Here is an 18173-nt window from a genome sequence, read left to right on the forward strand (position 1 = left end):
TTATTAAATCTCCTAATTAATTTATTCATGTCAGAAATTTAAGTATAAGTCATTTTTAACCTTAAGAACTGTTCGATACAAGCTCCTGATCAACATTTTTAAAACCACTGTTACAGACTACTCAGATGTTACTAAGTTGTAGAATCTTCTTTGCTTTTTATATACTCAAGTCCAAACTCTTAAACATTTTTTAGTAAGGAAGGTCCCGAAAATGACACCATGCTCTATTTTTTCGTGTCTTCTAGGAAATGCCTTATGCCCAAATTGAAAACTAATGCATCGTCTTTATGTTGTGGCTATGGTCCTTATGAAATCTAACTACCAGAAATCTCTCTTCCACATCTAACCCATGCCTTTCTTTACTAAGTGACACATTAAAGTTGTCAAATTCAGTTTTTAATACCTAATTTAGATTATGGATCTGTAGAAGTAGTGTGAGGAAATTATAAAGCTATGCTATCTAATATCACTAGGCATTAGCTATGTATGGCTATTTAAATCAGAATGTAATTTAAATGTAATTTAAAACCCAGTTCTTCTGTTGCACTTGCCATGTTTAAAGTGTTGCAGAGGGAACTCAGCCCAGTGCTCTGTGATGACCTGAGGAGTAGGGTGGAGGGAGTGGGGCGGAGGCTCACAAGGGAAGGAGCATATGTGTACATACAGCCAACTCACACAGTGTTGTTGTGCAGCAGAGAGTAACACAGCATTGTGAGGCAGTTATATTCCCATTACGAAGATATGCTAAATGAAGTGCTCAGTAGCCGTATAAAGCTAGTGGTTACCATATTGGACAGCACAGATGTAGAACAATGCAGAGTTTAATTAGACAAAATAGTCAAGAAAGTATTGATACAAAAGGTACTTCAGTTGATAGTGACTTACACATTTATATATAAAAATGCCTTTATAATGGCTTCTCAGGAGGGAAGACAATCAAACTGTTTATAAAGAGAACCTAAAATTTAATTTTATTTTGCAAAACAAGTGACTAAAGTTTTATAAATCCCACTTTCTATCCTCAAATCCTACCCTCAAAGATTTACAAATGCAGAACTTCTGAAGGCTGCATGTGCAGAACTGTATGTAGAGCTAGTTCAGGATTCCCAGAATTTCTCCAGTCCATCTTATACAGTTCTTCCCTTCTGCACATTTGCTCACTAGCTTCTACACAAAGTGTTGACTTAAATGTATATCTTTATATATATATTTTAACTTCTGTCTAATCTTCTGACTTAGGTCCTTGGTAGACAAAGACTAATATATAGCCATATCTGTGTATCATCTTGAAGTAATGTCTTTAAACGCCACTTATACACCCCATATTTTTCTACTTTGTATAAGAAAGTGATCATTCTTAAGGAAATAGGGTCACCCATCTCTTAGTAAAAATGATAAAATATTTTTTCCACCCTCAGTTTTTTCAAAAGCAGACCCTTCTGATAAATTCTATTTGGTAATGCTTGAGTCCAGGCTAAGCCTGGGAAAGGTTAGAGTAAATCTGGAACATCTTGTTCCAGGAACTGTTGGGAGCATAGTCAAAGGGCATAAATGCCAGCCTGAAAGAGGTTCTCCCTGGCCAGACCTGGGGGAAATTAAGTATATTAATGAGTTACAAATCATTTTTAAAAATAGCAATCTATTTTTAGTTCATACTGATGGTGGGTGGATGGATATGAAAGAAAGGAAGACTCTTCTTTATACTATAGTGCTGACTGATAAATTTGGATTGCATGGTGAAGTTGGAAAATCACTGTTTTGCAATCATCATAACAAAGATTGGTTTTGGGAAAGAATCATCTGTAGATGCTGAATATAAACTTGAAGTTTTGACAAGAAACAGGATGTTTTGTTGTTCAGTCACTCAGTCATGTCCCAACCCCATGGACTGCAACACGCCAGGCTTCCCTGTCCTTCACTGTCTTCCAGAGCTTGCTCAAACTTATTTCCATTGGGTAGATGATGCCATCCAACCATTTCATCCTCCGTCACCCCTTCTCCTCCTGCCCTTAATCTTTCCCAGCATCAGAGTCTTTCAGTGAGTCGGCTCTTCGTGTCAGTTGGCCAGAGTATTAGAGCTTCAGCTCAGCATCAGTCCTTCCAGTGAATATTCAGGGTTGATTTCCTTTAGGATTGACTGGTTTGATCTCCTTGCTGTCCAGATGACTCTCCAGAGTCTTCTCCAGCACCACAGTTCAAAAGCATCAATTTTTCAGCACTCAGTCTTCTATATGGTCCAACTCTCACATCCATACATGACTATTGGAAAAACATAGCTTTAACTATACGGACCTTTATCAGGAAAGTGATGTCTCTGCTTTTTAATACACCGTCTAAGTTTGTCATAGCTTTTCTTCCAAGGAGCAAGCATTTTTTAATTTCATGTCTGCATTCACCGATTGGAGTGATTTTGGAGCCCAAGAAAATAAAGTCTCTCACTGTTTCCATTTTTTCCCCATCTATTTGCCATGAAGTGATGGGACTGGATGCCATGATCTTAGTTTTTTGAATGTTAAGTTTTAAGCCAGATTTTTCACTCCTCTTTCACCTCCATCAAGAGGCTCTTATGTACCTCTTCGCTTTCTGCCATAAGGTGGTGTCATTACATAGTCTTAATTGTCTCATCACTTCTTAGTTACAGGAGGAAAATAACTATAAAAATGGAAAAAACAGAGGCAGATGGGCCTCTAAATGTGATAACCTTGAGATACATTCAGTATCAACATACATTCAACATTATGTCATATTTGCATATAAGAGGGAGATATAATCTGAATTTAATCAGAGAACATCAGGCAAAATCAAAATGGAAAACATTCTATTAAAAAGAGGGGGCTGTGTTCTTAAAAATATCAGTGTCATTGAAGAGTAGGGAGAAGAAGGCAAGGGGGAAAGCTAATGAACTATCCCAGATTAGTGGAAATTAAAGAGACATGACATCTTAATGCCAATCTTCAATATAGGACTAGATATCTGGACTAGAACTGAAAAAAATGATAAAAAGGATGTAAGTGGTACAGTTGTGAAGATCGAAAGTGGATGGTAGATCAGATAAAAAGTATTATATTGATGTTAAATTTCCTAAATTTGGTAACTATACTGTGGATATCTTGGTTCTTAGGAAATACACAGTGATTTCCTAAGGGTAAAGGGACATGAAGTCTGTAATTTGATCTCAAATGGTTCAAGAAAATAATTGTGCTTGTACAGAGAGAATACAATGTCAAATAAAGGCTACAAAGGAGTTCTCTTTGCAACTTTCCTATAAATTTGAAATAATTTCAAATTCAAGATTTTTAAATTCTTTTCAATGTTCTCTAGCCCTTTCTAAGGCACAAAATGACGTGATGATAATGAAGATGCAATCAGAGAGACTTTCAAAAGAGTATGACCGGCTCCTGAGAGAACACTCAGGACTTCAGGTGGGTGACATCCACTTTATGAGCCTCAGCTTTTAAAAAATAATTACTTAAGTCAATTATTTGGGCTGTTCACCTTCCCAAGTCAAGGTGTTCTTAATTCTGACTTTGCTAAATGATTAAGCCAATTTTTACTTGAAGATTTAAGAATGGGACATTGCATGAATATGCAAGATAATAATAACATAGAGATTTACAGCATGCTAACTTAGAGCACTCTTGTTGCAATGATGTTTTAAGCAAAAGAATTGAGCAGCATTGAAAAAAGGTTGGTCCTGAAATAATTTAGTTTTGACATTTTGAATGTTTGCCATATGCATGTCAAAATACAACCAAAAATCAAAGACCTACATCACACTACTCTTCAGTCCTACTGTTTTAAACATCTTAGGACAAACCCTGCAGCATTCAAATATATGTTTTTCCTCCAGAGTTGAGTTGAAAGATGGACATAAGGAAAACCTTTTTGTCATTGAAGCCACAAAGTTGGGGCCATGATTTTCTTTCTCTTCCCCTTCAGTTCATCAAGAGCCAGTTCCCTACATTCACCCATGGAATGGGCTTGTCTTCCTTCCCTCTTGGGCTGCCAGGTCATAACCTGAATTGATTTGCCAGCCCACTGGGAAGACCCACCCATTCCAGAGGCAACCCTGGCTTTCCTAGTTCCTCCCAAAGTGGACTGTCTCTGCTCTTCTGCTTTCAGGTTGGGCTTTTCCTTAGAATTTGGCAGTGTTTGTGGCCTTCAATCGAGGCTTTTTAGCAATTACAGCTCTACAGTTATTTCACTGTACAAGAAACCTTAGTCTCATTTCCCTGCTTGTCAGTGGTCATTGTATCTTCAGGATCTAGCAATGTACCTCGTACAAGACAAGCAAGCACTCTACTCATAGGCCTTGGAGTCGGACAACTGGAATAACTCTTAACTCTCATGCTAGCTTTGTGATCCCAAGCAGTTTATGTCACCCTGCTGGGGCTCACTTCTCTTCATCTGTAGAATCAGAACAATAATAGCACCTGGCTCACCAGCTTGTTGGAAGGATTAAAGAAAATGTGTAGGCCACTTAGCATTGTACCTGGCCAGTAAACACCCAAGGAATGAGAGCTTTTACCATAATTATCACCATTATCAGTATTAATTCTTCTGTAGAAATTTTACTGAAATAATGAATTACTCTTATCCAGGCACTCTGGCCTTGATTAGAGCCAGTCAAGAGAAGGTCCAAAGCACATTGGCAATCTGTTATTCCCAGCCGAGTTGCATGTTTAACTAACCTGCTTTGACAATAGGACACCCAGAGACAGACAGATTCTTTATGTGCTCCAGACCCAGGACTCCCAAAGCTCACTTCACAGGGTCTGGAGAAACCAGTTCGATTTTCAGCAAGACCGCCCTTTCCCCATCTCTAAAACAGAGTACCTGAAATTGTTGGCTTTATCATGGCATGATGAGATGAGAATTATTCCTTTGCATCCTTCAAGATCCTCCATGGAAAGTGGAGAAGCACTTTAGAAGCCTGTCACCTGAAAAAAGAACTTTTTCACCTTCCCATGTGTGAGGTCAGAGTATAGGCAATGAGGATGAGTACCTTACACCAGTGGACTCTGCCTAGGTGTCAGAAACATTTAGATCCCTAGATGGAGAAGCAGCAGGAAGACTCCATCATTGCTGAATATCCCATTGTGGCAGCATCCAATGATTCTCTTAATCCCTAAAAAATGTATGTTACTGAGATTCACTCAACCCAAAAAAAGCGTTCCCAAAAAATTTCAGCTTACAGGTATACGTTCTTGATAAAAGTGTTCAAAAGCTTTTATGAGAAATCCCCTCCCAAGAAAGTGACTGTTAAATCTGTGTCTTTGAAAAAATGATCTCATCCCAAATATGCCAAGTACCAGGCTGAGAGTTGGGCGTTGATGCATTTAGGCCTTATATCCAGGTTTTTGAAATATTTAATGGATAGTACTTACTAAGGATGTGCTCTGGACCGAGCACTTAGTTGATGGCTTCATATAACAATCCTCGTACTTTCTGTCCTAGCTTATCAACTAAAATGTACATTATGTAAATGAGGAAAATGAGACCTGTAGATGTTAAATAATGTACCCAAAATCACTAACTGAAAAGTGAAAGCATTCACAACTGGATTCAAAGTCAAGAAATCGTCATCATTAACTGTTACGCTCTTTTACCTGCTGGTCATTGGACTTTGAGTTCTGGGATCTGTTCTCTGGCTTCTGGGCAGATTCAGCCAAAGGGAGGCATGGGTAAAAGACTAAAGGCAGAAAAAGGGGAAAGCCAGGAACTTCCCCTGCTCTCTCAGCTTTGGGCAGCATCTGCCACAGCAGCCTCATCTCTTTCCACAGTCCCAGTTCCCACTGGGGGCTTCCACCTGGTGTCCCTCATTCCTGGAATCTGTAATACTGTCTCCTCCATTGCCCTCCAACCCAAAGAGTGGTTTTCTCCTGTTGCTAATTCCTAAGTTGCCTTGCCATCCTCTTTCAGTGTCTACTCTCTTACCACCTATAAAACCAGTTCCCTGTAACAAATATCTATTTGAAGAAAAAAACTCTTAGCCCCATGGTTAAACAATTCTGTAAACCACTGGTGAATCATTTGACATTCATGCACCTTGGCTTCTTTAATGCTTAGATAAAGATTTTAATATCTCATGAGCATTAAATCCTAAGCAAGAAAGCCCTTCAAATATCTTTAAACAAGATAAACTCTCTACAACTGTTCAGTTCAGTTCAGTTCAGTCGCTTAGTCACGTCCAACTATTTGCGACTCCATGGACTGCAGCACGCCAGGCTTCCCTGTCCATCACCAACTCCCAGAGCTTACTCAAACTCTTGTCCATTGCGTCAGTGATGCCATCCAACCATCTCATCCTATGTCATCCCCTTTTCCTCCCGCCTTCAATCTTGCCGAGCATTAGAGTCTTTTCAGATGAGTTAGTTCTTTGCATCAGGTGCCAAAGTATTGGAGTTTCAGCTTTAGCATCAGCTCTTCTAATGAATATTCAAGACTGATTTCCTTTAAAATGGACTGATTGAATCTCCTTGCAGTCCAAGGGACTCTCAAGAGTCTTCCCCAACACCACAGTTCAAAAGCATCAATTCTTTTGTGCTCAGCTTTCTTTATACTCCAACTCTCACATCCATACATGACTACTGGAAAAGCCGTTGCTTTGACTAGATGGACCTTTGTTGGCAAAGTAATGTCTCTGCTTTTTAATATGCTGTCTAGGTTGGTCATAACTTTTCTTCCAAGGAGCAAGTGTCTTTTAATTTCATGGCTGAAGTCACCATCTGCAGTGATCTTGGAGCCCAAAAAAATAAAGTCTGCCATTGTTTCCCCATCTATTTGCCATGAAGTGATGGGACCAGATGCCGTGATCTGAGTTTTCTGAATGTTGAATTTTAAGCCAACTCTTTTCACTCTCCTCTTTCACTTTCATCAAGAGGCTCTTAGTTCTTCTTCGCTTTCTGCCACAAGGGTGGTGTCATCTGCATATCTGAGGTTATTGATATTTCTCCCAGCAGTCTTGATTCCAGCTTTAGCTTCATCCAATCCAGTATTTCTCATGATGTACTCTGCATATAAGTTAAATAAGCACAGTGACAATATACACAGCCTTGACGTACTCCTTTCCCGATTTGGAACCAGTCTGTTGTCCATGTCCAGTTCTAACTATTGCTTCTTTACCTGCATATAGATTTCTCAGGAGGCAGGTCAGGTGGTCTGGTATTCCTATCTCTTGAAGAATTTTCCACAGTTTATTGTGATCCACACAGTCAAAGGCTGTGGCATAGTCAATGAAGCAGAAGTAGATGTTTTTCTGGAACTTTCTTGCTTTTTGATGATCCAGTGGATCATCCAATGGATGTTGGCAATTTGATCTCTGGTTTCTCTGCCTTTTCTAAAACCAGCTTGAACATCTGGAAGTTCATGGTTCATGTACTGTTGAAGCCCAGCTTGGAGAATTTTGAGCATTACTTTGCTGGCGTGTGAGATGAGTGCAATTGTGTGGTGGTTTGAACATTCTTTGGCATTGCCTTCCTTTGGGATTGGAATGAAAACTGACCTTTTCCAGTCCTATGGCCACTGCTGAGTTTTCCAAATTTGCTGGCATATTGAATGCAGCACTTTCACAGCGTCATCTTCCAGGATTTGAAATAGCTCAACTGGAATTCCATCACCTCCACTAGCTTTGTTTGTAGTGATGCTTTAAGGCCCACCTGACTTTGCATTCCAGTATGTCTGGCTCTAGGTGGGTGATCACACCATCGTGGTTATCTGGGTCATGAAGATCTTTTTTGTATAGTTCTTCTGTGTATTCTTGCCACCTCTTCTTAATATCTTCTGCTTCTGTTAGGTCAATGCCATTTCTGTCCTTTATTGAGCCCATCTTTGCATGAAATGTTCCCTTGGTATCTCTAATTTTCTTGAAGAGATCTCTAATCTTTCCCATTCTATTGTTTTCCTCTGTTTCTTTGCATTGATCACTGAGGAAGGCTTTCTTATCTCTCCTTGCTATTCTTTGGAATTCTGCATTCAGGTGGGTATATCTTTCCTTTTCTCCTTTGCTTTTCACATCTTTTCTTTTCTCAGCTATTTGTAAGGCCTCTTCAGACAACCATTTTTCATTTTGCATTTCTTTTTCTTGGGGATGGTTTTGATCACAGCCTCTGAGCTATGAACCTCCGTCCATAGTTCTTCAGGCACTGTCTATCAGATCTAATCCCATGATTCTATTTGTCACATTCACTCAATAATCATTAGAGATTTGATTTAGGTCATACCTGAATGGTCTAGTGGTTTTCCCTACTTTCTTCAATTTCAGTCTGAATTTGGCAATAAGGAGTTTGTGATATGAGCCACAGTCAGCTCCTGGTCTTGTTTTTACTGACTATATAGAGCTTCTCCATCTTTGGCTGCAAAGAATATAATCAATCTGATTTCAGTGTTGACCATCTGATGATGTCCATGTGTAGAGTCTTCTCTTGTGTTGTTGGAAGAGGATGTTTGCTGAGACCAGTGAGTTCTCTTGGCAAAACTCTTAGTCCTTGACCTGCTTCATTTTGTACTCCAAGGCCAAATTTGCCTGTTATTCCAGTTATCTCTTAACTTCCTACTTCTGCATTCCAGTCCCATATAATGAAAAGGACATCTTTTTTTGGTATTAGTTCCAGAAGGTCTTATAGGTCTTCACAGAACTGTTCAACTTTAGCTTCTTCAGCATTACTGCTCAGGTCATAGACTTGGATTAGTGTGATATTGAATGGTTTGCCTTGGATACAAACAGACCATTTTGTCCTTTTTGAGATTGCATCCAAGTACTGCATTTCAGACTCTTTTTGTTGACTATGATGGCTGTTGAAATTAACAAACTAAAATGGACTGGTTGGGTGAATTTAACTCAGATGACCATTATATCTACTACTGTGGGAAAGTTATTTCTTAATTGGCCACATTTTTTCCCCATTCACCTACTTAACCCCTCATTATCCAATATGAGAGCCTGAATAATATTCTGAGATTTAGGTGTCATTATATGAGAACCATTTTCTTAAAAGTCACTCTTAAACTTTGATATTCACTTTCTGAACCCATTTGAGAAGTAAAAGATTGCTCTAGACCAGCCACAGTAAAAAGCTGTGCCAAATTGTCCTTTATGAATTTTACTTCTGTTGTCAGACCAACCTCAATAATTGAATTACATCATAAAGTTCATTGGAAAACAACTTTTCAGTTTTATATACTTGATTTATTTTAAATAAAATAATCTTAAAGGACTGTTAAAATATTAAGGAAACAGGTGGAAGAGGGGAAACTGGTTTCTCTATTGTAAACAAATTCCACTTTATATCTTGTAAACCTCTTTGGATTTCCCCATCTGATCCCCTGCCTGTTATAGGCACTAAATAAATATTAGAAAACAGTACCTTCAAAACATGTAGTCTTTGCCTTTCCTTGTTTGCCATGGCTCTCTTCTAGAAAAAAAAAGAAAGCACAGTGTATTCGGGGTCATTGACAGCACAGACTTGTCAGCACTATCCACTTTTAAAGTTTCATTTTGGAAAATTACCCTTCGCTTAAGGGACTCGTCAGGGTAGCAGCTCCATTAAAGCTATGATTTTTATCTAAAGTGGTAAGATATATGTGAACACATAAGAGCTATACCTTGTTATTCAGATGCCTCCTCTAATGCTGTCCTCTGACTCAGCTGCTTTAATTTAATGTTACTGTAGTTGCCCTGAAAGCAAGAATGCTCATCCCAAAAGAAAGCTTGATAGCTTCTCTGTTGCAGCAATAACCACACAACTCCATTGTTTGTTTTATTTTTTCTCAATGTAGAAAATGATCTCTTATGTTAAAGTCTATCCCATTTTCCTCCAGTTTTAAATGATGTATTATAGTCATCTTATGATCAGCAAAGAGTGTAATTTGAGAAGCCAGTTCTATTGGCAAATGTCAGAAGAACAGCAACAAAAAAAGCCACCCGTATGGATTTTTTTGTTTCCTTCATTCTTTCTTTGCCAAAAATCTTAATTAGGTTTGCACGAGGGGAATTTTAGAAATTTTGTTCTCCTTCTATAACCTGTGAAATGAAAGCAAAATAGATTAAAGCCAGGGAAAAGATGAACTTAACAAGAGTGTTATTTCTTTTCCTTTTAAACACATTAATACATTTTGTAGTTTTTTAAAATATGAGACTTTGTATTTTCATTTGATTATCCTTATAATTAATAACTATACACAGAAAAGAATGTTTTTTATTTTTTTAATTTATTTTAATTGGAGGCTAGTTACTTTACAGTGTTGTGGTGGTTTTTGCCATACATTGACATGAATCAGCCATGGGTGTACATGTGTCCCCCATCGTGAACCCCCCCACCTCCCTCCCCATCCCATCCCTCAGGGTGTCCCAGCGCACCGGCTTTGAGTGCTCTGTTTCATGCATCGAACTTGGACTGGTCATGTATTTCACATATGGTAACATACATACATGTTTCAATACTATTCTCTCAAGTCATCCCACCCTCACCTTCTCCCACAGAGTCCAAAAGTCTGTTCTTTACATCTGTGTCTCTTTTGCTATCTTGCATCTAAGGTCATTGTTACCATCTTTCTAAATTCCATATATATGCTTTAATATACTATATCGGTGTTTTTCTTTCTGACTTACTTCACTTTGTGTAATAGGCTCCAGTTTCATCCACCTCTTTAGAACTGACTCAAATGCATTCTTTTTTATAGCTGAGTAATATTCCTGTGTTGTATATGAACCACAACTTTCCTATCCATTCGTCTGCTGATGGACATCTAGGTTGCTTCCATGCCATACGACCCAGCAATCCCACTGCTGGGCATACACACTGAGGAAACCAGAACTGAAAGAGAATGTTTTTTAAAAGTCCTTGTCATATTTGTGAATCTCTTTCTCTAACTACCCAAGTCGTGTTTTTTTCTTACAGGATCGTGCAGGGAAAGACAAGAAGTGCCTGTGAACCCTATGAAAGCAGACTGTGAATCCACCAGGTCAAGGAGGAAACCTGTTATCACGTCAGCCTCTAGGAAATTTAAAATTCAGTTCAGAAAACATACTATGACCAGCCGTTATTTTTTTAATGCCACACACATAGACTTATCATAATGGCATTATCACAGTATTGATGATGTTTCAGATATATTGTAAAGCCTGTATTCCAGCTCTTAAATAAAATATAAGCATGTTAAACACCTTATTTAGATACTGATAGTAACACTGGTGTATGGTGGCTGAAAGAGTGAAACATGAAAACAGTGACCTTAAGTGCTTTTTTTTAAGCCTGATGGTACTAGTTAACTCTTTTAAGACAGCTGTATTGATAATTATATTTTCAGTATTGTGTTTCTGCACCTGTTAAATTATTTTTGTTGACATTTGTGTTAATACATAATTAGTAGGCATTCTGCTTCTTTAATGTTCATCTGGGAATGGAGTTTACATCTATTTGCATAATTGCCATAGCACTGAACTGAAATTATTTTACAACAATGTGGAATTCTTGAGATAGAAAGTTTATGTATAATGTATCCAAAAAGCAGTGTTTCCCATTGCTGTGAGAGTTGCTAATTATACAGATATTACCTCATATATATACACACTGGTGTCACAGTTTCTCTGAGGTGTTTCTATTTTCTGAAAGCTACATATTAAATACTATTTTCCATTCATATATTCATTTAGTTTCCTTTAGGAGAGGATGATTGTTATATTAATGTGATTTAGGTTGCTCCAGTGTTTAGACTTGAAAGCTATCTTCCTTGTTTCTTAAAGACCTAGATATAAAAGAAAATGAAAAATAATTACTGGAGTCTTTACTTCCCTGATGTTTGTTTTATCCTTTGTTATGATCATTTTAGCACCAACTTCATGCATAATTAGTTTTTTTCATTGTAACGTGGCAAGTACATAAGAAATGAGCAAGTACATAAGAATTTTATTTCAGATAAAAGGAGTTACTGCTAGAAAACAGACATGTAGGAGACATTTAACAAAGTAAGAAATGGGAGTTAGGCCATATGGGCTGACAGAACCATAAATAACAAGGCAAGGGAATGCTGACAGAGGAGAGAACTGAACAAGTAGCAACTTAAAAATATCAAAGTGCCAGCCTACCAGAGTGAGATATAGATTGTGTGTATTTATGATCTTGGCCTAGTCAACAAATCAAGTCTAATGACAGAATAACATACAGAAAAATAGAAATTACACAGCTTTAGAACTGACAGAACCAAATAATAATCCTATTCTCACCACTAATTTAGCCATCGGATTTTGCACAGATAAATCAAACTTGCTAGATTTCCATTTCCTTATCTCTGAAATGGGAATCATAACATTTAGATCGGGATTAATATATAAACTGAGATAACACAGTGATTCTCAAAAGTTGTGCAGACTGTACAGGTGCTCTTTGAAGGGCATAAGGATTTGAAAGATTCCCAGAAAGCACTTTATTCAAGTAGTCTTGGTCCTCATCTCAATTGTACAGGTCTGCAAACAGTCCTCAAAAGTGTATGCAGTTTTCCCAAGTTAACATGAGTAGTTAGATCCAGGGCTAGGATTTGAGTCTAGAATTTAGGTGTCCTGGTTCCCCAGATACTATTCCAGTTTTTATACACAAATTAGCTATAATTTGCTAAATAAAATACTGCCATGTACTAACCAAGGTTTGGACCATGGAGTCTGGCTCTCGAGTGTGTCTGTTTTACACCACGCTGAAGGCCTCTTGAGCTGTGCTTGTTAATTCTTTTGACTCTCCTTGTCAGTGAGGGTGTTTAGCAAATCCTATTATTATAAATAAACACAGACCTAGTCGAATTGCAAATTAAGTTCCTCCTGTCAGTGATGACTTCCTTATATCTTAGGCTGTATTATAGGTTCAAACAGAAGGGTTACACTTGCCCTTTTCTATCAGTTAAGAGTTTTGTCAGATTCCCTCCCTCCCTGCAAATATACCTTGAAGTCTCAGGTTATAGAAAGTCACACTTAAGAAGCTCTAGCTGAGGGGCTTCCCTGGTGGTCCAGTGGTTCAGACTCTGCACTTCCAGTGCCAAGAGCATGGGTTTGAGCCCTGACTGGGGAACTAATTCCCGCATGCCACTCAGTGTGGCCAGAAAAATAAAATCGTAGCTGAGCATCTAGAATGTGGCTTTAGTCATCTTCATTTGTTGTCTGACTCTATATTGGGCCCCTGTACTGGTAACTAGATTAAGTCTTGATGCCACCAACCTGCCTGGATCTGTAAATTCTCATGCTGCAGTCCCGGTGGGGCTCTGCCGAGAGCCTTGCCTCCTCAGACCACACAGTTCCAGCCTCCTGGATGCACCTGCTCCCGTTACCCTGCTCCACTTCTGTGGCTTGGCCTGGTTCTGCATTCCCATCCGGTTCATTGCCTTCTCTGTCTGTCCCGTCTACGTACCACCAGAGCTGAACGGCCATGCCTGCAACCAACATGTGTTACACCATGTGTTTGAGGACCCATGATGCAATGTGTAAATACAGTGGGCTTTTTATGCCTTGCTTATGTCTAGAATGAGTTATCTGAAGTCCATGAAGCCCTTTTGAATTTCTTTTATTCTTCAGCCTACCCTTCCTAGAGTTCTTGACCCCCACTAATGAGAATTCAATTTTGTTTTTGTTTTAGCATTTCTTAAATCAGTTAACTGGGGCTTCCCAAGCGGCCCAGTGGTAAAGAATCTGCCCGTGATGCAGGAGACATGGGCCGGGAAGATCCCCTGAAGAAGGAAATGGCAACCCACCCCAGTATTCTTGCCTGGAAAATCCCATGGACAGAGGAGCCTGGCAGGCTACAGTCCAAGGGATCACAGAAGAGTCGCACACGACCTAGTGACTAAATAATAACAACTTACTAAGTGCATTTTATTATTTCATAGTTCAGCTCTGGTGGTATGTAGATGGGAGGGACCGCCCATCTCTTTTCTACTCAAAGAGTCTCATCATGCCTGCCATTTACATTTGGATCATGATTTTAAATTACATCCTCTACTTTCTCTGCAGTCCAGCCTTTTATATTTAACTTAACTGTTATTAGTCCATCAGCAGCATGCAGTGTGCCCTCACAATATCTGTGCATTTTACACAGGAAGAATTTACAAGGGAAGTAGACTTCTGGTCTCTCCTTTTTTATCTTTACTGTGACTTTCACCACAAGGAGGACGAAGCACACAAAACACAAGAGCTTTCAGTTACCCCTTGTGTACACACACACACACGCAATGTAAGAGCTTGACTTCTGATTGTGACAAAATTGGGAAAGACTAAAGTTCCTACATCAGTTCATGGGAAATAGATGGGGAAACTGGAAGCAGTGTCAGACTTTATATTTTGGGGCTCCAGAATCACTGAAGATGGTGATTGCAGCCATGAAATTAAAAGACAATTACTCCTTGGAAGGAAAGTTATGACCAACCTAGATAGCATGTTAAAAAGCAGAGATATTACTTTGCCAACAAAGGTCCGTCTAGTCAAGGCTATGGTTTTTCCAGTGGTCATGTATGGATGTGAGAGTTGGACTGTGAAGAAAGCTGAGCGCCAAAAAACTGATGCTTTTGAACTGTGGTGTTGGAGAAGACTCTTGAGAGTGCCTGGGACTGCAAGGAGATCCAACCAGTCCATCCTGAAGGAGATCAGTCCTGGGTGTTCATTGGAAGGACTGATGCTGAAGCTGAAACTCCAATACTTTGGCCACCTGATGTGAAGAGTTGACTCATTGGAAAAGCCCCTGATGCTGGGAGGGACTGGGGGCAGGAGGAGAAGGGGACGACAGAGGATGAGATGGCTTGAATGGCATCACCGACTTGATGGACAAGTTTGAGTAAACTCCGGGAGTTGGTGATGGACAGGGAGTCCTGGTGTGCTATGATTCATGGGGTCACAAAGAGTCGGACATGACTGAGCAACTGAACTGAACTGAACTGAACTGAAAGTTCCTACAGGGTTTTTTGTTCTTCGTGGTCACCGGTTTTCTAAATTTGAGCAAAGAACATATTGAAGTTTTGGCTTTGCTCCCTAAGCCAGATGCCTTCCTGGTCAACCAGGTTTCTCCATACTGTATTATCACTCCTTCAGAAATCTTTGTTCCTCCTGAAGCAACACCCATGATAAAGAATTTAATTCTCATTCTCAGTGCACTGATGACTTCCTGCCACATCTCAGCCAAGGGCTTCCTGAAATAACACTCTACAAGGATTTACTTCCTGAAAGGTTTTTTTTTTTTTTCTCTTGAAACAAAACTGACACACAACATAGAAAACAGAGAAAAACACAGTTCGGTTAATGCTCTTACATATAAATATTTACAAAAATTAAATCATACCATACATACTGTTTTGTGACCTGCTTTTATTCCTCCACATCAATACATATTCTTCTACAGCAGGACCTCCAATAGGATGTATAAACATCACCCATCACCTGATGGGTCAGGGTTTTTTCAAGTTACATACAGTCGTACCCATATGCCCCGTTCACTACTAACCACCATTGAGAATTACCCACCCAAGCAACAGGACTGTGCCATAACCACCTGTTATGTGAGGACAGAAAAAGGAGATGAAAGCCACTGTCCTGCGACAACAAGCATGTGATTCATCCTCTATTGTTGGACATTTAATGAGAAATTTTATAGGCAGAAAATGCTCTACAAGCAGACAAGCATAATTAGTATATGCATAAATCACCTGAAATCAAATCCCACTTTGACTCCTAGTTTCTTCATTTTTAAAGTGAAAGACTACCTCACCACCTGGGGTGGCTCAGGGTAAGAATCTGCCTGCGATGAAGGAGACCACCTCCAATCCAGGAGACACAGGCTGTATTCCTGGGTTGGGGAAAGATTCTGGAGTAGAAAATGGCAAGCTACCCCAGTATTCTTGCCTGGGAAATCCCACGGACAGAGGAGTCTGGTGGGCTACAGTCCATGGAGTCACAGAGTCAGACAGGACTGAGCAACTAAACCACCACCAAGACTCCACCTCAGGGACTTAGAGGATTAGATGAAGTAAAACAACTTTTTCTGGAAGAAAGCGACTCAATATTATACAAAAACTGGTACCCAATGAAACATTGCCTTCGTGAAGAAAAGAAGAAGAGAGAAGGAAGAGAGGAAAAGAAAGAAAGATAGGGGAAAAGAGAGGAAGAAAAGGGAGGGAGAGAGAGAATGGGATGGAAGGAAGGAGAGAATGGGAAGGAAGGAGAGAAAGGAAGAAAGAAAAGGATAATCCGAAAGGAGAATTTATACATGTGCTTTAAAAGTGGACCCCCTAGTTCTACACAAGGAAAATGCACCATAAGGCAGTTTCTGAGAACTTTTTCCTGACAACTCCGGGTTATCTTTCCACTAACACCTCTCCTCCTGCCCCAGGCAAAGCCCAGCATCTGATTTGCCTAGAAATGAATAAATATTTATTTGGATTTAATTCTATTTCTAATGTATCAGATTCTCTTCAGATAATTCTTCCCATTCCTTGTCTTTAGAGTATATCCTATTGTTTTAAGATTACCATAAAATTAATTACAATTTTGACCAACTGTCTTAAAATAATACATCCCTGTTCCAGACCAGTGACATATTTCCCTTCAATTTCCATTGGCAGAGTTGATCTTGTGGAAGGGCCTGGGTCTGGGATGTTTTAGTAGCCACTTGAACCTTTATTGCCACTTCTTATTTTTCCTTTCCCGATGATTAAAATATATATACACACCTGTGCAGGTGTGATATTTCTAACTCTTTGAAAAATAAGAGAAAGGCAGTGGTAGGGCCAGATCTACAGTTGGTGGGGCATGGGGTTGCCCAGAGCAGATAAAATTTGTGGAAATCTCTGTAAGAAAAACAATATAAAATTACCAAAGCAAAATTAGGTTTGAACATGAGAATTTCTTCAGAATAAGAACAAAAATGACAACAAATTGCTAGAGCCTTGGAGACCCAGCTCCATTTCTACTAAGATCTCCCTGGGCAATTTATCAGGAATGCTTCCTGGCTGCACTCGACCACTCCAGTATTCCAAGAGTAACTGTGTCAGGTGAGAGGCCCAAAGCTTAAACTTCATTAACTCACACAAATCTACCTCTAGGTGGTCAAGTGGCTAAGACTTCATGTTCCCAATACAAGGGACTTGGGTTCAATCCCTAGTAAGGGAACTAGATAGATCCCACATGCCGCAAATAAGAGTTTGCATGCCACAGATAAACAACAACAACAACAAAATTTCACATGCCACAACTAAGATCTGGTGCAGCCAAATAAGTAAATATTAAAATAAGCAAATCTGCCTCTAGGCGAGAAATGAGAGGGAAAAGTTAATGTAATCAACTTTTTCAAAATTTAGTGGAACAGGCGTCACAATCGCTGCTTTACTTCATAATACGTATATTAGTTTCCCAGGGCTGCTGCAATACATTATCACAAATGTTGCTCATAACAAGTGTATTCTGTTAAGATTCTGGGGATTAGAAGTCTGCAATGAGTGTTCAGTTCAGTCGCTCAGTCGTGTCCGACTCTTTGCAACCCCATGGACTGCATGCAGCACGCCAGGCCTCCCCGTCCATCACCAACTCCTGGAGTCTACTCAAACTCATGTCCATCGAGTCGGTGATGCCATCCAACCATCTCATCCTCTGTTGTCCCCTCCTCCTGCCTCCAATCTTTCCCAGCATCAGGGTCTTTTCCAATGAGTCAGTTCTTCGCATCAGATGGTCAAAGTATTGGAGTATCAGCTTCAACATCAGTCCTTCCAATGAATATTCAAGACTGATTTCCTTTAGGATGCACTGGTTGGATATCCTTGCAGTCCAAGGGACTCTCAAGAGTCTTTTCCAACACCACAGTTCAAAAGCATCAATTCTTAAGCGCTCAGCTTTCTTTATAGCCCAACTCTCACATCCATACATGACTTACTGGAAAAACCATAGCCTTGACTAGACAGACCTTTGTTAGCAAAGTAATGTCTCTGCTTTTTAATATGCTGTCTAGGTTGGTCATAATTTTTCTTCCAAGTGTGAGGGAGCTAAAATCCAAGTGTTAGCAGGGCGGGTTCCTTCTGGAAGCTCTAGTGGATGATCTGTTTCCCACCTTTTTGAGCTCTGCACTTGTCTGGCCCCATTCTATCCTCAGATTCAGTTACAGCCAATGGAGTCCTTCTTATGTCACGTTGTACTCTATTGGTCTTCTGCTTCCCTC

At 39.5% G+C, this 18173-nt stretch overlaps 1 protein-coding gene across 3 annotated transcripts in view; it reads left to right on the forward strand.

Moving 5' to 3' along the window:
* Nucleotides 1–12651, forward strand: part of BCAP29 (B cell receptor associated protein 29) — a 50337-nt gene extending 37686 nt beyond the window's left edge. For all 3 annotated transcript variants that reach the window (XM_043463052.1, XM_043463050.1, XM_043463049.1), the window contains exons 7-8: nt 3322–3422; nt 10899–12651. In XM_043463052.1, coding sequence (XP_043318987.1) covers nt 3322–3422; nt 10899–10931 — 134 coding nt within the window. In that variant the 3' untranslated portion in view covers nt 10932–12651. The remainder of the gene's footprint in view (nt 1–3321; nt 3423–10898) is intronic.
* The last annotated feature ends 5522 nt before the right edge of the window (nt 12652–18173 follow it).

The sequence above is a fragment of the Cervus canadensis genome, chromosome 3, assembly GCF_019320065.1.
Source record: "Cervus canadensis isolate Bull #8, Minnesota chromosome 3, ASM1932006v1, whole genome shotgun sequence".
Classification (NCBI taxonomy): Eukaryota; Metazoa; Chordata; class Mammalia; order Artiodactyla; family Cervidae; genus Cervus; species Cervus canadensis.